At 23.9% G+C, this 14,201-nt stretch overlaps 1 protein-coding gene across 1 annotated transcript; it reads left to right on the top strand.

The window, feature by feature from the left end:
* Positions 1-2,981: 2,981 nt before the first annotated feature.
* On the top strand, positions 2,982-3,215 carry OCT59_001802 (uncharacterized protein; the record flags this gene model as incomplete). Its single annotated transcript, XM_066144091.1, has 1 exon — positions 2,982-3,215. One exon carries the CDS (start codon positions 2,982-2,984, stop codon positions 3,213-3,215), a length of 234 nt encoding a protein of 77 aa, XP_065995290.1.
* Positions 3,216-14,201: the final 10,986 nt, after the last annotated feature.

The raw sequence follows: 14,201 nt of genomic DNA, 5'->3' as shown, positions 1-14,201 counted from the left end.
CTTCATGCTATATTACTATATATACATCTGTGATTAATGAAAAAACTTTATCACAAAATTATTTTTTCATGAAACATTATGAAATAAACTACTTCATGTGTTTGATTAATATCATTGAATCAATAGGATCAAAAATAATATCCAACTTTTATTCACTTGTTTTATTTTGTTTTTAAGCTTGAAATACTGACTGTAAAAAAAACTTTTTTAAATATAGATATTAAATAAACAATTCAAAGTTATTTAATACTATTGGAAAAGAGTTACCACTCTCGAATATTTTTATGGAGATGGCAAAAAATTTATACCTTCAATTAGGTAAAATTATTTGTAAACCGGATATCATCACAATGAAGGATGTTTTAAACTGACCAATCAGACTTTAAATAATATGATTATACACATCCATACTTTTTGATTGTTTTTCGTTCATAATAAATTAGTATTAAAGAAGCACAGATTTAAATTTTTTCCTGCTCTTACTTTAACAATTTCATCCATTTCATTGTAAAAAAAAATAATGTATAGTAACGATATTTATTTTAATAATGACTTGTACAAATGAAACTTCAAAACATTCCTGCGATAATTGTTATTAATTAATTGGGATCATCTTTTTACCGTAGCATTTCAATATATTTTATATCTTAACCCAGAATTTCTGTTGGTTTATGTTAATATTCATTCTAACTTAAAAAGTAAAAGTTTATAATACAAACACTTACTATAAATAATTACATTTTATATTTTCCCCATTCTTTTAAAAATCTATTGTTATCTTATATTATTGTTTTAAATAAGCCAATTTTTTTTTTTTTGATTTGACATATGATATCACATTTCTGTCAAACAGTTAGTGGCTATGTTTTAGGCTTTGACAAATATGTGGCAAAGTTCTCAGATAATCATAATTTAAAATATATATAAATATGTTCATCTTTTCATCTTTGATCTTTGATTACCCTTTTTTTTCCTTTTCCCCTTTTTATCTGTTTTTTATTTTTTTTATTAAATTTTATATAGCCAAAACTATTTTATACTTTGAAGAGAATTATGTATAACAATATCTTGTAAATTTTCTGTATTAAATAATAAAGGAAAATTATTATTGAAAAACAACATAATATTATTAGGACTGGTTAGACTCATTTAAACCCATCTTTTTTAAGTGAAAGAATCTTTGACAATAATTTATAAATTTATATAAAATATTATCAATTTCACGTACTACCAAAAATTTACTTAACTTTAAATTATATTTCTTCAGATATGAAATAATTTAAGGTACATTACTTATTTTATTTCTTTTGATGTTCTCAATTACAAAATAACTTAGTGTTAACTTCAAGGAACAATTAATTAAATTCCTTAATGCATATATCCTATATCAAATTAATTTTTCTAAATTAGAAAATGTAGATATACTTCCAAGAGAAATATATAAAGACTTATGAACATGGTCTAAACATTAACACTTGCCAAAAACAAATCCATTTTTGGTGATGGAGCTTGTAAAAACTTGATAGAAGTAAAATGAAATTTCCAATACCTAAAGATTGGTTAGACTTATTATGCAAGCAGTTCATTGTTACCAGCTGCACTGCCACAGAGTTAGAATGCTTAACTGTAGTATGGGTTATAGGAAAGTTTTATGATTATATATATGATAAAAGATTACTGATCATTCTACATTATTCCAAATGAAATATTGGCCCAATGGGTCATGAAACTTCAATTAATTACATTGATTAAACCATTAAAAATAGATTAGACAACATTTTTCCAATACATTAAATCCTCAATGTAATATTTAATACGCGGATCCTTTTCCCGATATGGAAATTCTAGCTTACCACGAAAAACATCAACATACTCAGCAGATGTTTTCTTTACCTTTGACACGTCCAAAGTGGGATCACATACGATTTCTGGAAAAAACCACAAAAAGAGACGCGGATATTCATATTATTCATTATGAAGAATAAAAAGATGAACCAATCAAAATATTATATTATAAACTTTACTAAATATAATGATGTTTTTACAAGACCTAACCAAATCATATAATAGAATAAAAATTTAATCGACTACCCAGACAATTTGGATTAGAATTAAATTTATACTATATTAATATGAACTTTATAATTAGAAGTGAATCATACATATCAAATTGCTAAAGTTCAAAATCAATTACTAAATGATAATAATTATATTCAAGAATATACTTTAGACAATATCCAAAAGACTCTCTGAAGAAACTATATTAAAGTTGAAATTAAAGGTTATTATTATATTTGCAATCTACAAATTTCTGAAAATTCATTTGGAAAAACTTTAGTAGATTTTTTTTAAACCTTTCTAATTAACAAATAACAAAAGATTTATACCTGTTTAATAATTATTTTGAATTAAACTATATTATACAATTTTACAACTCTTTATGAAATGCTTTTGATCTAAAAATTAATTCTTTGAAAAACTAAAAGACTATAAACTTTTAACAATATCTTTGGTAGAATTAATTTTGAACTCAATAGAAAATATAATATTAGGCAATACGTGCTAAATAATATGGAACTTGCTACAAAGATTTTATGTTATAATATTAAGAGGATTCCTGTTAAATCTATGGACAATCTGGAAAATATAAAAATAAAAGACCTGGAGCGTGTTGGACGTAAACGCCCTGGTTCATTTCTTATGTACATGCCATTCTTTTTATTTGTTTATATATAATGATATTTTAAAAATCACTATGGTTTTTTTGAATATCAAGGATTTGATGAATCTTGTATATCGTAATTCTTATCAACGTATACAAAGACCTACTGTACAGTCTGAAAATACAGTATTAAGAAATAATATCCATTGATTTAGAGATTACAGATAATATCTTTCAAGTATCAATTATATGCTTTGGCAACAATGGGAGTTGTTCGTATTATATCATAAGGCATTTCATAACAAATCTTGTCATCAAAATGGGAAAATCTTTGATAAATTTTGATGAGTTATACCTTGGTGCTTATGCAGAGAAAGCTTGCTTAGAGATAAAACTGAGAAAGCTTAATGTATGCGAGGCTAATGAGCAATTTCCGGAAAGCAAAAAATTGACAAACAAATATGATAATAAAATAATTAATTTGGAGAGTGAGGATGTTGTGGATTTAAATGGTGCATCTGCTAAATCCGCGGATATATACGAAATTACATAAGCTCTCCTGATAAATTCTTCATATTTATTGTAGGATTATTAGTCTAATTCATTATTCTATTACAATAATAAGTAACTACCCTGAAATTAAAATTCAAAATACCTATATGATTATTTACCAGAAACATTTAATACAAATAATTTTATAATACTATAATATATTTAGGCACTATTAGTTAAAGTAACTACTTACAAGTGCCTTTCTTTCAAGCCATAATAGAAACTTAGTCAAGTCATTTTTTAGAAGTGCATTTCATTCAATTTTGAGTGCACTTTTCTCATTTATTATAATAAGTGCTCTCCATAATTTTTATTAATTAATACATATTTTAAGGAATATAACAACAAAATGTGTTAATAAATACATTATTTATAATGATCCCTTTATAATAGAATAATTTAAACTTTTTGATATTATTGTTTATACTTTGAGTAGACCCGAAGTAAATAGGAATATGTCTTCACTATTTGGAATTGATAGTAAAATTTATTATTTTATTTATTTTATATAAAATATATTTAATAATTTATTAAAATAAAAATTGACTATTAATAGTACTTCCAAGGTTAGAATGGCAAGTTTTTATTGCATCACATAAAGAAATTCGTAAATTTAGAGTAATTCATTAATATCATAATCCATTAAGTAAATAATATTTTCAAAATCAGTAAATCAATTAACCAAATCAATTATTGATATGCAAAGCTGTGATTGATGATATTACTGCATTTAATGGATGGATGAATTCAGAAATAAAACTGAAATTGGAAGGACTCGTAAACTAGGGAATAACTTTACAATATTCAACTAGAGGTCCAAGTAAAAGTATAATTATTACACTACAAAAAGAAATATAGCAGATATAACTGTTAACTAAAATGGCATTAGAGCTGCTTACCCAGTTTAAATACTTTTGTTTGTTGGCCAATGTCGTTCGATGAACTTTATTTTAACTTTTTTCATATCAAAAATTTTTATAATACTATCAATCCTTATAATAGAGTATTTAAAACCATTTAATTTATTAAAGGTATTTTACTATTACACTAGTATTATAGACAAAATAAAGAATATCATGGAAGGACACTAAAGATTAAAATAATTTAATATTCTTTCAACCAGATTTAGCAAACATTCCTCTTAACATATGCTTAATAGGAATTAATTTCAACTTATTATCAATTTAAAATAATACTATTATGAATTTATACATTTTTTTAAATATAATTAAGTAAACAGACAATTCAAGAACTTACAATTTAATATTAAAAACAATTTATACCATTATTACCATTATTGATGAATACTACTATGGATGACATCAAAACAAGGTAGTAATTGGATTCAATTCAGTGATTGAATACTAATAATATAGATAATATAGTAAAAATATACGAAAATCTGGGAAATTCGTTTATTATGGTCATTAATATGATTTTTATCATATTTTTTTTTCACTAATTCGACTTCAATATTCCGTAAGAAAGAATTAAGTTTTCTTTCTTTTCTTTTTCATTGTTATCAATGATGTTACACACAAAAGTAAACTGATACAGGATAGCATAGTCTCTTTTTAGAAATAAAATTTTATCTACAACTGGTATTGGCTTAGTAGCTTCTTATTTCTTCTTCACCAATGAAAGCTCTAGTAGTGCGCAGGTCCAAAAAAAAATATTTTGAAAAGGGAAAAATTGATCTGGAATCTAATATATCATATGAAACAATCAAAACATACAAATTATTCTTTTTGCACAAGAATATCTAATCAATTCATAATTATTCCTCCTTATCCCTTTTTAATATTTAATTATTACTTTAACATATATCAAGAAAACTTTTAAAAATTCATAAAACTTTTAAAATTTACAAGAAAACTCATATGAAAAATGAAATGGAAATTCCCAATACCAATCATAGGAAAAAAGTGTTTGTTGATATTCTCAAAAAAGTAATAGGCAAAGCCTTACACAAAGTATACAAAAATCTAATACAACTTGCTGTTTATGCAGAAAGTATGCAGTGATTTTTGCATATCTTAGCTCAAATCATTTCAGTGATGATCCTATGTGATCATATTGCTTCGTAAAATAGGCGAAATATAATAATTATATTTAATTATATCTCACAGAAATTTAAAGCCCGAAACAGCAATAAGCTGTAAAAAGTTAGATTATAAATAATTTATAAATTAAATATAATATTTAAATTAATTGATTCTAAATATTACTATCGGATATTAATTAATAATAAGATAATTAATTTTCAAAAGATTCACAATCTTTTATTCATTATTTAACAACTAGAAGATAAGACGATAGAATATCTTGAAAATCAGGAATACTATAAAGCAAAAATACCATGAAGCATATATAGTTGATGATAAATGAATTATTAAATTAATAATCAAGTTCTGCTCATACTCTGCTTATTATTTAAAAAATCAAGTCCATAACTTGAAATATATAAGACTTATAAGACTTAAATATTTATTATAATTTTTTAATGGGAAAGTAATGGAACTCAAAAATTATTTAAAACATATTTTATAGATATTTTTCCAAATAATATTAAATGCATCACAAGCAATGAATTGTTAATTGGAAAAAAGAAGAAATTTGTTAAATTATGTTATAATAAATTATTAAACCCATGATTCTGGTAAAAAAAATTAATAATATTATTTCTATAATACTTTAATAATACTTAATTAATAATTACTTAGTATTAGAAAAGTTGGAAAGAAAAAAAAATAGAATTACAAAAAAAAAAAAAAACTAACTTTACAGAGAAAAATACTTAAGACATAAGTAATTAAGAAATTTTGAATTGAAAAAAAAAGATCTGAAGAAAAAAAATATCATAATGTTATAATTTTTATCTTTCAATAGATAGACTTTACTTAGAATTGTTTCTTACAAACTCTATTTCTACAGTTATCAAACAAGAAATCTTAGTGTAAGTTGAAAACAAATTGAGAATTGTAAGACTTCTTAAATCTCAAGACTATCATATTGTAGGAATATTCTTTCTATAATTATAGTAGTAAAATGCTTGAAAAAGAAAGTGATACTAATTGTTATATTCTTTATCAACTTCAAAATACTAGACATATAATATTATTGAACATTCCAAAGAAAGACAATGATAAACATTTTAACAAATTGTTTATCAAATATCTTTTTATCAAATAATATTTTAATAGGTTTCTAATTCACTGGATTAACTATTGAATCTACTTTTGATCTTTTATGAGCTATCAACAAATTAAATATGATAAAAAGTATGAATCATATTAGTGAGCAATGTTTTTGAAGATAGAAAAAAAGCAGTATTAAAGACATATGTACTGTTAATAATAAGTTTAATAAGTAGATTGATTTAAATGAAGGTTGTGTTGCATTATATTAATTCTTATATTTACTATATGAAAATTTCACCACAACAGAAGGGTTGGGGTTATTTTTCGAGAGTTGAAAATACAAAAAGATTTCCAATTAAATTTAAGAGTTACCCTTGCCTCATTACACAGAATTTAATATTCTGCAATCATATTTAATATTGGGATATTTCTCCAAAAAGGTCTGAAAATAACATGAAAATAATAAGGAAAGAAAAACAAAATCAAATAAATCAACTTGACTTCAGAGATGGCAATTTCTTTATCCTTATAGTATAAAATTAGCAGTGTTAAAGTCATAAAAATCTTGACGTCGAAGCACATAATAAAATTTGGGCCGAGTACTGTTAATAAAGTTTAAATAGATTGATCTAAATGAAGGATGTGTTACATTATATTAATTCTTATATTTTCTTATAATTCTAAAAATTTCATTTGGATAGATAACAATTAGAATTTTACCACAAAAGGATTGGAGTTATTTTTTGAGAGTTGAAAATATCCAAAAAGATTTCCAATTAAATTTAAGAGTTACTCTTACCTCTTCTTTACACCATTATACAGCATTTAATATTCTGCAATCATATTTAATATTGGAATATTTATTTATTTATTAATTCAAGAAATTATTTATAATGAAAAATTCAATAATTGGTATAGAGAAAATAGTCATATTTTACCAATATTTACAGTATAATCAAGTACCGATTTGAAGCTCTTTTCCAAAATTACTGGCTTAGTTCTTATTTTTCTAAGATTAGTTTAAGAACAATTAGATAGCATCTTATTAATTCTAGAAAAATATTCACAAGCATATGAAAAATTTTTATAACTATACTTGATATAGAAATTATTTGTAAATAGTAGTAAAATACTTGAAAGAGTAAGTCGGGAATACCAAAAAGATTTCCAATTGAATGCGAATATGTGCTGATTATCACCTTGAGTATAATGTAGCATATAAAGACATACATAAAGTCAAGAATTACCCTCACCCTCTTCTTCATACCATTATGCAGCATTTGATATTCTTCAATCATATTTTAATATTGGAATTATTTATTTATTAATCTGAGAAATTATAATGAAAAATTCAAATAATTGGTGTAAAGAAAATAGTTTTATTCTACCAATATTTACAGTATAATCAAGTGCTGATATTGAAGCTTTTTATATTCTTTCATCTAAAATTGCTGGATCTTTCATTAGGAAAGGCTAAAATATAAAATGAAAGGCTAAAATATAATATTCCTTTTATAAATATTCTTCTATAAATATATGAAAAAGCATATATCAATAATGAATTGTTATTCTTTTTTTGATATAAAGTAATAATTTATTATTTTAATTTTATTTAATAATAATATAGGTAAAAGAAGAGATCCTTGTTGTCATGATTAGTATTCTATTCAGTTAAGCATTTATACGAATTTACCACAGACACATTCAAAGCATTAGCAAATTTGTCAAAGATAACACAGGACCAGGCACATTCAATAAGTGATTTATCATCCAATATTATTAAAATGTAATACTTTCTAAACATTAGGGCAAATTTCATAGTGAATACTTTTTGAGTAAAAGATAGAAAATCCATATTTGAATTGTTTTTAGTTCTTGAGTTAAATTGCTTTAAGTAGAATTTTAATACTTACTTCTTCTAGAGAATGGTTGGTATGTTTAGGTGATAGAATTAATTGGTCCCGTTGGTGCAAGACTGACGAAATTTATTCATGGCAAGAAAGTCCCCTGCTGATGTCAGATGTGGTTTAATTGGTTACGATGTTCTTAACAACACATATATATAATATTATTATAAAAGATTCTTTTGTCTTCAAAAACAAAGTCCATGCTTCACTAAATAATATAGATAAATTACTATAGTTCTTAGTGAAGCTGTCTTTTGAGTAGTAAAAAATCTGTTAAATAAATAATTTTTGAAGGGGTTAAATATCGATTGTATTAATAGTTATTGCAAAGTTTTCAACTTGGCAGTAGTTAACCAACATACATTAAACCAATTAGTAGTTTAGAAGAATTGGTTATATTTGTTCAAGAAAGTTTTAAAGTATCATGGAGAGGAAAAGGTTAGGGTCATAATTGCTAAAAAATATATTGACATTAAATTAACACATGGATGCATATAAATAGTCCACACTTGGACATATATTATTACAGACAATAATATTCTTAAAATCATTATAATTATAAACTATTAGTATTATAATTAGATATTAAAATTAATACACAGCTACAAGAAAATCAATCATAAATGAATTATAAAAATATTTTTACAATTTTCTACACTCTTCATTATACAAAATTAGTTTCAACTAGTATTGCTAATTTAGTATCATTAAATCTTCTATATGCTTGGTATTAGAATAAGCATCTTTTCAATAATACAGTAAAAAGAAGACTACTATCCTTACCCAAGGCCAAAGCTCACTTAGGTGATAAAAATAATAACATCACTAATTTGCTTTCAAAATAAGAATGTTACAAGATTTCATAACACTCAATCCTAAATTTTTACTTTTTAGTTTATAAGAGCTTCTTGTTATTATTGTAATAGGAAGTATTATTAGCTCCATACTTGCCCTAATATACTCCTAAATTATAAAGGATATTGCATTAATTGCTGGACATGATAAAGCAAGAGCCTTGGTGTGAATGAATTTTTTTTATATTTTATAAGTAACTTTAGGATTCATAGTATAGAAACACATCCATATTATTAATCAAAACATCAGAAAATGTCCTATTACAACATCAATTAAACTTAGTATAAAAATTGAGATTAATAAAACCTAAACTATAACAGGTTAAAATATATTAGAAGATCTTATTTATGAAGAATGCAAAAAGGAAACACAGAGAAGAGAGATTGGAAGAAAATAAAAAGACCAAAAATGATTAGTTAAGGAAAATTAGTCACTTTATCCAAGCCAAAATTTTTAATAATTTTCTATATATAATACTATTAAATTTAGAACTATAGATTGATTGGCATATTACCAACTTTGGCATAATACAAAAGAGGGACGACTAAACAGACAAAAATACTAGCATACCACCACTAAGGTAGTGTCTAAATAAAGAAGTGCTAAAAAATTAAATCTTGAGTTAACTACTAGATTTGATCTTTCCATATATATTTATAAACACTCAATATCTCATAGTTTTGCAATCACTATATCTATAACAAAGAGTATACAAATTTTTTGTAGTTGATGTACTATTCAATAGATAGAAAAATATACACCCAAATTGATGCTGGCTACTTAATGAAACATGATTCTACTTCTCTATTAATCATCACACTATGATATTTAAAGAGTCTCAGCAAGTTTATACTGAAATACTGTTTAAATTACAGTATTTAGATATAAGATGTGTTCTTGAAAACAATATAATTGGATTTACTGATTAATGCAAAAACCTTTATCTTCAAATTGATTGATCATAATGTAAGATTTTATAATTCAAATACTTTTGCAAAAATTACTATATTGATATATATAATGATAAGATAAATTGATTTGCATTCAATTTGTTCTAGTAATTTATTCAATAATCAGTAATTCAATTTAAATAAAATCTTTTTAAAATAGTAAAAGTTACATTTACAAAAAAAAATAACCAAATTGAAACACAAAGTTGACAAATTAACCTAGGCTCCTTTCAATATATCCAAATATTAAAAAGTGTGTTGGTATTACAAATATTGATATATAGCAGTGATAATAGTCAAAATTCATAAAATTTTAAATTTTAAATTCTGAAATTTTAACAATAATATCAACAATAAACATTAATATTAATATTAATAAAACATCAAAAATCCTATAATTGCTCAAGAAATTTTAAAACATTATTTTAATCAAGAAGGAACTTACATTATTAAAATAATAAATTTAACTATAAATAAAGAATTTCATATTGAAGTGGAATTTATTTTAGAAAAGATAGTATATCATAGGAATATTCCTATTAATTTTATTTCAAATCATGAAAATGTAAAAAAAAGATGAACCATATAGGGATGATAGCCGCTAAAAAATGATTTTTGGAATATATTTTTGAGCTTTTTAGGAGTTGTGGATAGAGCACATGCACTACTAATCATATGACATATCATCACCTCACACTGTAATTTTCATATATTTCAATTTTCAATATGACACCACCGCCTAATTCATTAAAGCGATTAGGAATTTTTCAGATCAGGTTATCAGGTTACCTAACCGATCACTATTACTACTGTCATGTGATCATCATGTGCCATTCCGGAATTGATCGATGTTGCAAATGTTTAACATGATTAACATGTCGAACATAATTAATATGCCGAACATAATTAACATGACGAACCTAACTAACATGTTGGACATGATCAACATATTGAACATGTTAGTCATATTATACATAGTAAATATATTGAATATGTTAAATTTATTAGTATATGTATAATTAATTATAAATATAGGTCAATTTTCTTGTTGTAATGTTAAGGGAATAAATAAAGTTTTATTTAAAGTTATAAATTGATAGGTTTTTATCAAGTGAAATCCTTTATTCATGTTTGGAAGTATATGCCGACGTACAGAGCTATACAACACATCTGATCGGATAATTTTGATATATTGTTTAATACATTGTCTAATTATACACTAATAAACCTTCTGCTACCTAACCACATAAATTGCTTAATAATTTTAAGCGTAAAGAACTGATACAACACTACCAAGATGATTAATAATCACCACTGGGGTGATGACCATAAATCATCACCTTACACCTTCACAAAGACACCTAATACTAAGTAGAATTCCTAGAGGAAATTTTTTTAATTTAATCTAATGTTTCTATTATATGGCAAAATTAGTGATGACCTGCATAGTGCAGAGATTCAACAAATGTATAGAGATTTTACTTGCCAAAAAAGTAAAGATAGATCCCCTGCTTTTATTTAAAGAAGAAAGAACAAGAATTCCTAAAACTTTTTGGCTGGATATGGATTTTAACAATGATGAAATATTTATTTATTAGCAAAATAAAGATTTCTTCAATATTTTTTTTATGAGGATTCTTGTCTTATTGTAAATTACCCATTATTATCTACACACATTTTTTGGAATATTTGTCTATTATTCATCAACATTGCAAAATACAGTATATCTGGAGAAAAATCAAAATTTCAAAATAAAAACTTCAGTCGGCAGAAGAAATATCAAATAAGCACCAAGGAAGTAGTAGTTTATAAGTATACACTAGTCAAAATAGGACAATATAGGAAAGATTTAATTTATCATTATTATAATGTAACAGTAATTACTCCCCGTTTCTTTTTATTGCTTCACAAATTAAAGATAAGTCATGGGAAGAATGCGATGTTGCACCTAGCTATTGGGATGAAATTACCATAAATGATTGGAATTCTTTTTTAAATGAAAATGGGCTCTTGGATAATTGGATAAATTATATACAAAAATCCAAAGAAATTTAATGTAAAAAGTTTTATACCACAATATGGCTGTTTGCACTAATGCAGGTGCTTTCATTAAATAATACAATTATATTCTGTATTTATGTATTTTAAAATGATTGTGCTACAAAATAATTTAATTTACTTATAACTGAGATTATTTAAAACTATTGCTATTTGAGATCATGTGGCTTCAGATAAGTAATCCTACATATGTAAACAAGCATTCTACAACAAATCATGTTTAATTGGTTGTTTATATCAACAGGATAGATAGCTGGTAGTTATACTTTATATTCATATTTTATCAGAGTAATTGGTTAAGTTCTTCAAGTGGTTAATCGTAAATCATATATGTATACTGTTGTATACACTGTATAAATAGTTTGTGTAATAATAATAGGTCAAAATAGAACTTCCATTATGCTGTATCTTTTATGATAAAATTATAAGATGATTTATTACAAAAATATATAGTGAACATATAAGCAAAAGTGATGTAAATGCCATTTTTCATATTAAAATCAAAAATGAATTATGATATCAATCTATAAGTAATAACATTTGTTTTGTATAATATAAAACTTTTTCCATTTCTAAACTTTTTTAATATTTCTGGAACTACTACTAATTAAAGAGATCTCAAATTTAAGAATTATATGTAATTTTATTAGGACTACAAATTTACTTAATCTTAAAAATAGATTTAGAATGCTATTTTTAAGACATACACAAATGAACTGTTAAAATCATTAAATTAAGTATGAAATTAGGGCATGAAATTTATCAGTTATTCATTTATTGTATAACTTTATAAATTTGATATTATATGTAATTTTATCAGGCTATAAATCCTAAAAAAAAAATACCATTTTTAAGTTGTACACAGATAAACTGTTAAAATTGTTAAAATTAAGCACAGAATTAAGGTGTGAGACTTATTCATTTATTGTTTAATATATAAAATTTAGTATTATGTATAATTTTATTAGGAATATAACTTTATTTAATCTTAAAAAGTAGATTTAGAATGCTATTTATTGAGTCTATATAGAGAAAATAATTTTATTGCATCATGAAAATATTTATTTTTATCAAATATTATTTAAAACTACTTCTGTAACAATGTTAAAAATTGATTTTTTTTAAAAAAATAGGATATTTAAATATTATGATATGAATGTAATGTTATATTATATGTGAAATTAAATATTTTTATTTCAGTTACATATAAAAATTTTAAGCACATTATCTCACTATCGATTTCATTGATCTTTGGCTTATTATATTCATCTGGTTAAATCAAATCAAATGTTAAAATTTTATTATATTTATAATTAAATATCAATTGAAATATTGTTAATGCTATTTTATAAAAAACAGAAAATTTATAGCTCATTAGATTCATTCTGCTTAAACAAATCTAATGACTATTAGAACATGAATATGGATTCAGTCATTATTGGCTGAGATATTACTTACAATTTGATTTTAATAGCATTTGCCTTAAATTACTAGGGGACATATCACAATACTGATAATAGTTCTCCTTTCATTATTTACAAATATTAATTTCTTTATTAAAAACAAAAATATCAATAGATTTCATTTGTATTTATTAATAATATTTATTTAAATATTAATAAAGAAATTTGGAAACCATATTGTAAAATAATGTTGGTGGATGAGAATTAGTAGAAGATTGAGAAGTAGAACTACATTTTTTACTTTTAATTTTTCTTATTTAGGAATTATTAACTAGGGAAACGGTAACCGTTGTTGAGTCCAGAGCGATAAGCCACGTGATCAATATCTCAATGAGAACCCTTATAAACAGATTAATGAATAAAATATTAGTATAAAATTAACGTTTCTCCAAATAAAATATTAAAAGTAAGTTTGCAAAGAAACTTACTTTCCGACATACAAAAAGTAATGTAATTTGATATCCATTATCAATCACCATTTTCATCATTAACCATATATCAGAGGTCATAATCTATCTGTTATAGAAAAAAGAAACAAACTGTTAGCAAAATCGTTTCTTAGAAGCTTCCGAAATACGTTCAAAATTTACCCAGGTTATTTTATTGGTTAGTAA

Source organism: Rhizophagus irregularis, chromosome 10 (genome assembly GCF_026210795.1).
Source record: "Rhizophagus irregularis chromosome 10, complete sequence".
Taxonomy (NCBI): Eukaryota; Fungi; Glomeromycota; class Glomeromycetes; order Glomerales; family Glomeraceae; genus Rhizophagus; species Rhizophagus irregularis.
The sequence above is the reverse complement of the archived record's forward strand: the minus strand, read 5'-3'. Positions and strand labels throughout refer to the sequence as shown.